Source organism: Eumetopias jubatus, unplaced genomic scaffold, assembly GCF_037043125.1.
Source record: "Eumetopias jubatus isolate StellerSeaLion01/CBP00866 unplaced genomic scaffold, mEumJub1_p1.0 scaffold_12, whole genome shotgun sequence".
Classification (NCBI taxonomy): Eukaryota; Metazoa; Chordata; class Mammalia; order Carnivora; family Otariidae; genus Eumetopias; species Eumetopias jubatus.
Window position 1 is genome coordinate 62,321,956 of NW_028274818.1, and position 12,118 is coordinate 62,334,073.

Here is a 12,118-nt window from a genome sequence, read left to right on the forward strand (position 1 = left end):
AGACACTTTGAGACAGACGGGCCTGGAAGTGAGGAACAGCTTTCCACTTAGCCACATGACCTGGGCAAGCTAAGGCTCAGCTTCCGCCCCTGCAAAATGACAGCGATGACCTCACCTGACCGAGGTTGTGAAGGAAGGATGCCATGAAACATGGTGCACAAGCGCCTGCCACAGGTGGGGCATTCCGCAGTTTAGTCCCACCCCCAGCTCAGGCACATGGTCGGTCTACCCAGTGTTGCTCTGTCTTTGGGATCATGGGAGTACACCATGGGGACAGCATCCAGTCACCTTCCAGTTGTCAACTCAACATATCCTAAAGCATTATCTTTACCTCGAAAATCCATTATGACTTGCTCATCCATGGATAATCTGAACTCTTTTTTTTCTTTTTTAACGATTAAACAGGTTATAGCTCCATTCCATATATCCCCTTTAGTGCAATGAGGCCCTTACATTTCCTGTTTAAGCATGAAATAATTCCCCCAGTTTTTGTGTTTGAAAACTACCTCTCTCAAGCCTCCAAGAGTTTCTCTTCATACTGCTAATCTGGAGTTTGGTGAACTTGCTCAGGCTCCCCGCACTTTGGAAGATGCACTTTGGGAAATGTTCTTCCATGGTCTTTTCCGGGACCCAACAGCTATAACAAGCAGACAGGTGCACACATGCCTAGGGACTGACATTTCAGGTAGGTTATCTCAGCTATTTGTAAGACAGGCTTAATTATAAATTAAGCCTTAATTATTCATTAGGATATTGGGTCTAGGAGAAAAAAAAAATCTTCAGATATTTTGTTTCTTTCTCCAAACCCAGCAAGAGTGAATCTTTGCTACTCAGAGAACCCAAAGATGAATATTGAGATAAATAATGCAGTTTAAGCAATACACTGCTCTGAGGGAGCCCTGTGACATTATTATCCTTATAACACACCCTTATAAAATAAAATGTGAAGGAGAAAAATAGTTTCTTTTTTGCTTATTACTTTAAGAATGAGAAAACCTTAATGGCCTTTAGTGAACAGCATCTTCTCCAAATGCACTATCAGAGGACTTCTGAGGGATTCTGGAATGGATTCACTGGTTTCTCTGAAAACCAGGGCATGACCTATTTCTAAACAATCTTGTTTTGATTCAAATGCATAGCAATGAAACAGTAATTTCCAATGCTTAAAGCCAGCAACCTTGATGTACAATTTTGCTCCCTGAGTGTTAAGATGGAACAACACATGGATTTGCCCAGTATTGTCTCTTGTGTGGTTGGAAAAGGGTAGGTAAGTGGGTTTGTAGTTCTCCCAGCCCAGGAGATTACCATTTTTGCAGTGACCACCTGCATGGGATAATCCTCTTTGACCTTCTCTTGCTCCAGCCACTGCTGCAGCAACCACAGCATCGAACGGATGTCACGTGGCGACACCTGCCGTCTGCCAACAGCCCAGCATGGAGCACCTGCAGGAGCAGGCCAGCACTCCCACAGGCCTTGCCTGCATGCACAAGGGACGCTTGTACAGCGGGAGGTGGGAGCTGGTGAGCAAAGGCTCCTCCCACCCTTCAAGTGCCCGGTCTATTCTGAAGCATGGTCTACACAGCTCATTAGGTGGCCTTGGTGGGATCAAGCCTAGGTGGCCTGGAAGAGATGACCCGAGAAGGCATCACTGACCTCCCTGTTTCACTCTCCCCAATTCCTCACTCCTGTTTTCTAGGAATACTTTCCCAAAGGAGAAAATTCTGGAAGCCAACTAAGACAATAAGCTAGACACATATATTAAGGAGCTCGTGATGGATTACCAAGGGACTCTTGGAGGGGTGCAACCCCCCATCCTTCCCCCCTCCCCGGGATCTCGCTGAGACCACAGCTAAGTCACCTACCAAAGAACCAGTGTATTTAAAAAAAGCCACAATTCTCTGAAAAAAGAAATTCTGAAATCTTCTTTAGTAATTCCATTAGGGATTCATATCTTCATTGCATATAAGTTTTCCTAAATAGGAGGTGGAGTAACAGAGGCCTGGATGTTGGATGTCAGCTCAGTGTCTATAATTTCATGAGCCAGTAAATGAGTTCAGTGGCCTTTGTTCTTTTCAGGAATGCTGGTTCAGGTTCCGAAGAGAAGTTCACTGCCAGTTTAGGTCTCTTTACGTTTCATCTCCTTCAAATGTGTGACAAGTCGATCTGAGGAATGACTGTCCTTGTTAGACATGCTGGGAATTCAGCATCGGTTTTACTCTTTTAACTGATTGATGTTCTGTGAGCACATGTCAAATAAAGGAGGGAAAGGAAATATATCTCAAAACATTGTTGAACTTGACACAACTCGGGCATGCAAACAAGCACAAAAAGTAACAAGTTTCTAGAGCATACCATCAAAATGAGACAGTTGTTAATACTTTATCTTATTTGCCTTAAACCCACCATTTCAGTAAACAAGAATGATATTTTTAAATAAACAAAACACGACAACCCAGTAAAGACTCACCCAGTGTTCATCTCCCTCTTCTCTTCGTCCTCAGGGATAACTCCATTCAGGTATTGGTCTACGTCATTCCTATCTATGCTTTTGTTCTTCTGCAAGCATATGCACCCAGAAATAATTAGGTAGTCCCCCGCATTCTAGCTCTTGCTGTTGTTGGGAAGTCTAGTTGCCGTTCTTGGTGAAAAGAGTCTCTTCTCTCTTTGATTACTTTTAAGATTTTATCTTTGACTTTGGTGTTCTACAATTTCACTACAAGGTAACCAGGTATTTAAGAAAAATGTATCAGGCTTGACACTGACTGCAATTTATAAATCCAAGGATCCGTGTCATTTCTGGATAAAAGATCCTCTATTCTCTCCTCGGACAATGCCTTTCTCATGCCCAGTCACCCTCTCCTTGAGCTGGCTCTTGTGAAAATCTCCATTCTGACTGCCTAGCATGCACAATCGTTAAGTGACACTCATGTCCTTCCCTTGCACCCAAGCCCCTGGTCACCAAATACCAGTGACCAGCAATCTCTCTGCAAGACACAGAATCAGCTCTGTATTTCGGCTTCTTTTTTAATCCTTGGCCCTGGGAAATTTTGAATTAAGTTATGCTACTAAAACCATGTTTGTTATACTTTATCCAGTCTTTTTAGGTGTTATGAGGGAGAGAGATTTTACGTCTGGTTGATATTAATTAGAAGGACAGGACGACACATCTCAAAATACATCTTCTTGCAGATTCCTCTCTCGCTCATGGTAGACTGATAACTCTACGAGGGTCTTAATAGAATGCAATAGCTCGAAAGTCCGAAGTTAAGTTTGGGAGTACCTTGTTGACCCACTGCCTTATAGCTTTTGAATATAAAATGCTGTCATTTCAAGTCCAGGCATCTATCACTCACCTCCTGAAGAGTTTCAAAAAGGACCTTTCTTCCTGCCTGCAGTAAACTTAAGATAGTGCCTTGAGGTGATCATGAGGTTTGATTCCAGAAATTGCTAAGTGATTGGGTAGGGGTAGATTGGGAGGAGGAGGAGGAGGAGGGGCACCAAGGGGCCTCTGACAGGCAGAAGCTTCTCTCCAGCTCACAGTCCGTCCCCCCACCCAAGCTGCTTTGTGAGTCCCAGGGCTTTGTATCAGGGCTGATGCCAGGTTAGGAAACGAGCTTCAGAAAGTTCCAGGTCAGCAAGTTTTCTGACACCCTCATTGTACTCCAGTGCTAGTCACAGTGCCTAGGATAAGTAGATGTTCAATAAGTACTTCCTGAATGAATAAATCATCTAGGACATTTCCAGAGGGCTGAAGCGCTCTGGCTGGAGAGGCAAGGGGAAGGGGGAAGATAAGGGCAAGTTCCAGACAGGTTTACATTTGGCAATTGTTAAAGCTACTGTCTCTTCCATTCTGAACTTCCCTCCCACACACACTTCCCCGGTGTCAGGTGACATCAGAAACGGCCATGGCTGGGGCGCCTGGGTGGCTTACTCGGTTGAGTATTGGACTCTTGATTTCGGCTCAGGTCATGATCTCAGGGTGGTGAGATCGAGCCCCGGGTTGGGCTCCATGCTACGTGTGGAGTCCACTTGAGATTCTCTCTCTCCCTCTGCTTCTGCCACCAAGAATATATATATATGGTTGGTGAAAACTAAGAGCACAAGCGGGAGGCAGGGAGGCAGGGAGGGAGGCAGGGAGGCCAAGCCCCCACTGCGCATGCCCACCTCCTCACTACCACCTGTGCTCTGGGCTCCCTGAGAGTGAGGCTGTGCATGGAAGGGGCTACTGTTAATAACTTGCCAGGTATGTGGCAGGCCGAGTGACCCCGGCGTAAACCCCACCTGTGCTGCTACTACATACATAAATATAAAAGAAACGGTCATGGCATGGATAAGGGGGGTTTGAGTTGAGGATATATTTTGTTTGGGTTTAGGATATAATTACTTGGTTCCTAGTCTCTTCTCAGTGTAGTTAACCTGTTGTTGCTACCTGTTCCCGTGTAAGAATGGTCTCCAGAAACTCTACCAGCCGCTGGTACCAACTCCACCTGCGGGGCGCGACAGGACGCGGCAGACACAGTGGGAACGTGCTCAACAGCGCCCCATACAGGCAACATGTGGGTAGTGGGAAAAAATCCGGGGGGCCACGTGTGGAGCTAGACGCTGGTCTGTGGAACATTCTTTCCGTCATCCGATGTTTAACAGTATAGGCAGAGGAGGGTCATCACAGGGAATGCATCCCCAAAATGCAGGCAAAAAATATGGTAGGGGTTTCTTTTTCTGGGTTTGGCGATGTTGTGATAGGGTTGAAACTTGTATTTAGTTGTGATTTCTCGTCTCAGTCTAAATAAATCTTCACTTCAGTGCCACATTTTGTATTCATAATTTTCTATTCCTTGTCTTTAAAATGGCTCTCTCAGCAGAACAGGCTTGGGGTGCACAACCTGGCTGGGCCGCCAGGACTGCCCCCCCCACCCCCAGCGCAGCGGGGAGACAGGGAGGCCAAGCGTGCCCACCTCCTCCCTGCCACCTGCGCTCAGGGACCCCGAGGGCGGGGCTGCACACAGGCTACTGGAATGTCCCAGGCGATGTGACCTGGGCGCAAACCCCACCTGTGCTGCTTCCAGATGAGTGTTTTAAAATTAAGGTATATACTTTATGTCTTTAGACATAATGCTAATAATGCACACTTAAGAGACTACAGTAGAGTGTAAGCATAACTTTTAGATGCCCTGGGAACCCAAACAATTCATTTGACTCACTTTGTTGTGATATTCACTTTATAAAGCAGTCGTCTGGAACCCCAACTGTCATATCTCTGAGGTATGCCTGGACACCCATAAATACTATATACCTATGAAGAGAGAGAGTGTGCTATATAGACAGAGCTATATCTCTAGATAACTACATAGATGTGGAGGTATAGAGATATATTTATGTAGAGATCCGTCCACAATCCTCACACTTGGATATGGACATAGTATGTTTTCTTTAAACCAGCTTAATTTTCATTTCAAGCACCCCATCACTGCAGCTGGGAGGATACCTGACTTCTGTCCTTTTGAGATATCCCACCGCCCCCAGAACAGGCTATAGAATTCCACACTGTGTCAAGCGTTCCCCACAAGTTACCTCGGAGAGGCCCACGTCCTGGAGGCGGAGCCTTTGGTGCTAAGGCTCTCTTGCTTCCTGGGGGAGATCAAGTCACGGGAATTTTCCACGCTGCCCACAGTCCACTTGCCAGATACACTGTGCCACAGTTGTCCCCGGTTATGTTGCCCGTCTCCCGGTTGGCACTGCGGTGACGCTAGAGCGACTGTTTCCCCCCTCCCCGCCCCTCCCTGCTCCCAGGACGTGGGGGTCCTCATTTTCTGCTAGAGAAGACATTCTTCTCTCTTTAAATTCCAGCTAAGGCATTCTGTCAAAGCCTGAGAATCTGCTTTCATTTCTCTGAAAGCCATATGAATTCCCCCAAGGACTGTGGTCGTAAAAAGCTCAAAACCAGAGAGAATTAATTACATGTGAGTTTTGCTTTCTATCCTGCCACAGGCCTCCTCTGAGGCTAGGAGCAATTGGTTGTCCAAAGGGAGAAATATGAGGGAAAACAAATTCTCCAAATACAGCCCTGGCCGAGCAGGGCCCGCCATATAGAAGGGGTTCGGGAGGTGCTTGGCCCTTTCTCCTGGAAGTGGGGTCATCATCACTAGGCCATCCTGGTTCAGCCCAAACCACTGCCAGTCTTCATGTGGCCAAAAGGGACATGAGCAGACTATTATGGTGGAGACACAGAGCTGGAGGATTTCTGGGAGAAGCGGCTTAAGAAAGAATGACAATGAACGAAAGGGTGAGTGGCGAGTAGTTTGCTAAAGGAGACGAGAAGAGAGGCAGAATTACTATAAAGGTAACAAGGTATGTTTCTGCCACAAATCTGGGGAAGAGAGCAAAGAGTACACTATCTGAAGGTCAGAGAAGAAAAACTAATGTAGCAGGAAGATACCTCAGAGAACAGCCAGCTCTTTACAGATCGGAAACAGGCTGGGGTTGAAAAAACTTGCCCGAAGCCAACAATATGTTAGGTTTAGTTGCAGGATTTCTAACACACCGAATGGCTTTCTGCTGCCTCTATACTCTACCGTCTCTTCACAACCGTGAAGAAAGAAGATAGAAGTCAGACCCTGGTTCAGAGCTTGACTCCCAGAGCCTCTTATTTGACTCAAGCCTCTACTCTTTCGTAAAATGGGACTCATAATTCTTGTCTATTATAATTCTGGGTTGTTGTGAAATTTAAATGAGGTGCTAAAGAGCCCAGCACAGTGTCAGCACACAGCAGTTGCTCATTTTAGATTGCTCTTCAAAGTCTTTGGTAGGAACACAGTCTCGACTCTCAAATTGCCTTCCAGTTCTCCCAGTACAACACATTTTGATAACAAAAATCTTCACAAGAAAGATCTTATTTTCTGTTTAAGAAAGAACATATGGTGAAGATTTTATTTAACTCATCAGCTAATGGTTCCCCCATCACAGTAAGATGTGAAAACCAATACAAAGCAAACTGCAGAGGACAGACACATATATGAGCCCAGGTAGAGTGCTAACAGGTGCAAAGCTGGTTACTTTCGGGCACAGTGATGAGCTGCCATCCCCACCTGACACACTTCTCCTCCCCGTCTTCTACTACTTATTTTTTTTGGAAATGGCCTTATTGAGATCATATTCACATACCTATTTTATATAGATATACAGGTGTTATAACTATAATGCACAATTAACAATTTTTAGTATATTTACAGAGTTGTGCAATTACCACAATTTTAAACATTTTCATCACCCCAAAAGCAACCCCGTACCCCTGAACTATAAACCCCTAATCTTCCCATCCCCTACCCTCCCCCCCCTCCAGCCATTGCCAACCCTTAGTCTACTTTCCGTGTGTATTTATCCATTCTGGACCTTTCATATAGATGAGATCATACAAGTGGCATTTTGTGATTGGCTACTTTCATTTGTCAGAATGTTTCCAAGGTTCATCTACATTGTAGCATGCATCAGTACTTCCTTTCCTTTAATGGCCAAGTAATATTCCATTGCATGGCCCATTTTTATCTTACACTGACTGTGCTATTTCTCTTAAGATGTAAAATGCGGAAAACCCATGAGGTCTAATGGGTTCCATTTCTTTCCAGAATGGATCCCTGAAACTAAGGTCAATTTCCCCATCCAAGCCACAGGCTCCCAACAATGTTGGATTCTGGTTGTTTTCCTGAAATTTGTTTTATCTGCTTCCAAACAGGCGAGCACAACCTGGTGAGAAGCATTTTCCACTCACTCAGCCTCTGGCCGAGTTACCACTACAGCAGCCACGGTGAACACTTCCGTGAACACCAGCTCTAGAAAAACATAAAAGAGTACCCAGGCCTACCAGCCAAATGTTATGGTCTGATGTGGTAGCCGGATGGGTCTGGTCTGGGAGTATGTGCTTAGATACGTGAAGAGAAAAGAAGGCGGTCTTCACCTCCGCTAACCCTCCTGGCCACGCTGGGCGAGCTGTGCGAGTGAAGTCTGGCTGACCCCTTCCCGCCCTTTCCTCTTGCCCGCCAGCACCAGGTGCTCTGCAGGGGTGTTGTTCCTCCTTCGGATGAAGAAGAATCCTAGCAGATCACTTCCTTCCTGAGAAATGAGGGGTTCCCAGCAAATTTGCATTTCTAGGGAGGAGGCTACAGAATGGATCTTTTCGGAGCCAGCTGTGTAAACTCACTGGGGAGAAATGGCAGAACGTCACTTCTCCACCTGACATGATCTGTGGACTTAATTTTTAGTTTCTCTTTTTTGTGACTCTATTCTAGCATAGAAGGTCTGCGAGGGCGATAGTTGATGCTGGTCACTGCCAGTAACCTGGTGCCCACGGGCGTCAGGCACTCAGTACATGTTTGTTGAATAGAAGTAGGATCTGGGCTATAACGGAGGACAAGGGGTTTGGAGAACACGGTGAAAGGAACGTTTTCTAGAACAAATCATCAGAGACAAGTCTTTCTGGAGAAAAAGAGGAAGGGGAGCCATTTCACAGCCACAGAGCCCTTCGACTGGACTCCACTTGGCACATGGAAAATGACAACGATGCTCTCGTTCTGCAGATCAGAATGTGGAGAGGCACATTTCAGCTCATGAGGGATGTGTCTGGATCCCAGGCTTCCAAGTCTAGTTTCCTTTAAAAAATTAGGGTCCTAACAGACAGATATGGCAAGCAAAGCCAAGATGAGGGAAGCCAAATGGCACAGATGTTTGAATGTACAGGGTCTGTTCAGGAAATAAGATTATCTTAGTGACTTAGAAGGAAGAAACGTGTGTGTGTGTGGCGGGGGAGGGAGGAGGGAAATGCCAGTGCATGGCACAGCCCTGTTCTGTGGCCCAGTCAAGCGAGGGAAGCTTCACAAAGAGGCTGGTGGGCCTCTGAAGAAGGGAGGGGAGCTGGGTCAGCAGGAAGGAAGGAGAAAGAGAGGCAAGTGCACAGAGCAGCGAAGAATTGCCCAGGACTGTCAGGAACCCATGGGAGAGGCTGTATCAGGTACGCGCAGATACACAGACACTAAGAAAAGGACCAGATAGGGAAAGCCTCCAAAGGTCAAGCTGAGAAACAGAATGTTGAACAGTATTCAAGATTCTCGGGTATGGACGGTACAGTGAAAGAAAATGAATCCGAATGGATAGTTCTCAAGTTTAGGATGTCCAAGATACTTTAAATTTCTTTGTTCCCCAAATATATCATGATCATAAAGCCTTCTGATTCCAGGACAGGAAGAAATAAAGGCCTTGTGTGTGCACATTACAGTTAAGAGTATTAAGCTAAGAGAATGAGATTTATAAAAATTTGCTAAGAAATCTTTTCTTCTTTAGTCAAAATACTATGAAGTCTCATAATTATCACATATAAGTTAGAACTGAAGGATTCCTTGTTTTGTTAAGCCTTGGACAATGGTGTATAGTTATTTGGTAAACTGATGAAGCATTAGCAAACCGGATGGTAGAATAAAATGTACAATCAATGTATAAAGTTCCAGAAACACTTTATTTAAAAATGGGAGTTGTAAATGCATAACAAAATAACATAAGTAATAAATGTAACAAAAATAAATAAGGAGGATAATGTATTCATACAAAATAAAAATAACATAGTAAAAGGCCAAATGTTTATAATTGAACAAAACCGTGTAAACACTTAAAGGATAATGTAAGTTGAGTAGATGCTAATATTTTCCTAAACAACTCCTTACCTTCTACTTCCATGGGGATATAATCAGTACCCATACATTAAATAAAAGAGGGAGCAGTGGTGATTATTTTGTTTGACTTTTTCTTCAAATGGATTGACCCTGTTTTAATGTTTCACTTATTCCTTCAAAGCATTTGTATCATTCCATTCATGTTCTTTAAAACCTTTTTTTTCAGTCTTCCTTTATTAGACAGAATGGAGAAGTTAGCTTTACAAGGAGAATAGTTCATTTACCATTTTTTTTTTAATTTAAAGAAAAATATGAGATTCATTATACAACAGACTTTTGTTTTTACATCTCTACAAAAAGGGTTTTTTTTGCATCTTTATTAACTGGCCCAACAGTACAGGAGTTTTTAAATCTTGTAAAGTTTTGAAGCATACAGAGTTAGGTTGTCTCTTGAAACCAATGTAGTATAGGATTATTGCTGAAATACTAAAGACCATTCATAAAAGTTGCAAAAGCTGCAGTTTTAACCTTTATAGACTGATGGGGTCAAGGTAGAAATCGAAGTCTACTAAGTAATATTTAAAGGAATTAAGATTCACCCAAATTATAGTGTTCTGGAAACACAAAGATAATCACTTTCTTTTAAAACTTATCCAAATGTGAAGTTACTGGAGAGAGAAAAAACAAGTTTACAGAAGGTATTTTTCCACGGGCTTCCTGTTTAGTAGCACAGGCCTGAGCCTTCATCGTTGCCGTGTTGCAGGGTCCTTATAAATGTGTAAGACGGACAGGATTTACTACTGGGTCCTACAGGGAAACACACAGAAGCAATTCATTGCTTGGGAGTGAAACTATCAGCTAATCTTACGACTACTGGTTCTCCAAGTCTCCTAATGAAGAAAATTTTAACTTCATGATCATCTCAAGGGAACTTTTTTTTTTCAACAGTCACACATAAACTTGGTAACACAGGACCAATATATGTGTTCTCAGTTTAAAAAATATACTCCACCTAAGTCATCTAGTTCAATATTTCTAGTTATCATTTGCCCTAAAATGAGACAAAATCTTAACTTCCGTTAAAAAAAAATTGAAAAAAAGTGCCAAATTGAGCTTTTTGAAAGTGGAGTAAAACACGGAGGGGTTAAAACAAATACAGTATTATCAATCTCCTATGTACAAAAAAGATGGTTAGTCCTTACTGATACAGAGCTATGTCCACCTACCACTCCCGGCAAATCTTAGTGCAAACATAATAGTTCATCTCCATAAACCCCAAGACAATTTACGTAGCAACAAAGTTATATAAATCACATATATGCTGGAAAATTTCAGAACACAGGAACGACTGTTTTGAAAGGTCAGTTGGACTGTGGAGAGGAATATGTCATTGTATCCAATGGTAATGAATACTAATATAAATCCTATTATTAAGAAGCAAATATAAGTGTTTAACAAATCTGTACAGATGAAGAGGAAGTCCATTTCGGGGAGCAGCTTGGCACAGAAGACATGGGGGTCAGAAATGTTGGGTATTTAATTTGCTTGTAGGTCACAGCATGGCTTAAAGAAAAAAAACAAAGATCCATGAAGGGAAAGGATGCACTTATAGAATTCAATTTGAAAATCATAAAACCACAAAAAGCAAAACTGCCACAATCTGCTTTTTCCTACATGGGCATACGCGTGGTTTTCTAATGGCCTGAAAGGATTAATAGGATACCACATCATAGGTAAAAAATAAATAAATAAAATTAAGAAGACAGAGAGAACAAGACAGTAGCTGACCAAGCTGTCTTGTTTTGTATAAGTCAACACTATGCTGCTTCCAATATTCCTAGTCATTCCACGGGTACTCATTTTTAACGATGGAGAAAAAGTCATTCATGTACTGTAACGTCTTCCTCTTCCCCATCAGGGTTGAACCTATTGAAATGGATACTGAAATCAGCCTCAGACTCGGCATTCTCAAATTCAGCCGACACTGCGAGAGCGGCAGGATGGGGAGCCCTAGCTTCTGGCTGGCCAAGTGTCGGTGTCTGACCCGGGCTGCTGTGGTTATTCACGGGACTGGACTTCTGTTTTGGTGGAGATGGCAAGATAGAGCTGGGGAATCCCAGGTTGTTCAGAGCCTCCAGAGTTCCATCCGGGTCAATCATAGCATTGATTGCTGAAGGAAAAAAAAAGGAATACGGGGGAAAAAGATAATTGTAGATGCAGTTAAATTTGGATGTGAACACTGCTTATCACTTGGACAACGTTTCAACTAAGGATGCTTGTATGAGCTTAAATTTGGCCAATCCTTTTGATACTGTATTTAAAACCCCATTTTTAATAATTTGGGGGCTGACCTCTATTGTAGACGATACGGACCTAAATGCTTTCTCTGGTGCCATGAACAGGCTCACATATGGGCCCTTTTGGAGTCTGTTGGAAGACTGAGATTGGAGAGAAAGATCTTT

General features: G+C 43.5%; 1 protein-coding gene and 1 pseudogene across 12 annotated transcripts in view; both read right to left on the reverse strand.

Moving 5' to 3' along the window:
* LOC148162817 (transcription factor BTF3-like) overlaps window positions 1-8,139 on the reverse strand; it is a 62,852-nt pseudogene extending 54,713 nt beyond the window's left edge.
* Window positions 8,140-9,483: 1,344 nt separating this feature from the next.
* Window positions 9,484-12,118, reverse strand: part of CEP170 (centrosomal protein 170) — a 137,403-nt gene continuing 134,768 nt past the window's right edge. For 11 of the 12 annotated variants that reach the window (XM_088017157.1, XM_088017156.1, XM_088017167.1 and 8 more), the window contains one exon: window positions 9,484-11,826. In XM_088017157.1, the coding sequence (XP_087873283.1) occupies window positions 11,537-11,826 (290 nt within the window). In that variant the 3' untranslated portion in view covers window positions 9,484-11,536. The remainder of the gene's footprint in view (window positions 11,827-12,118) is intronic. The other variant, XM_088017164.1, reaches the window with a different exon arrangement.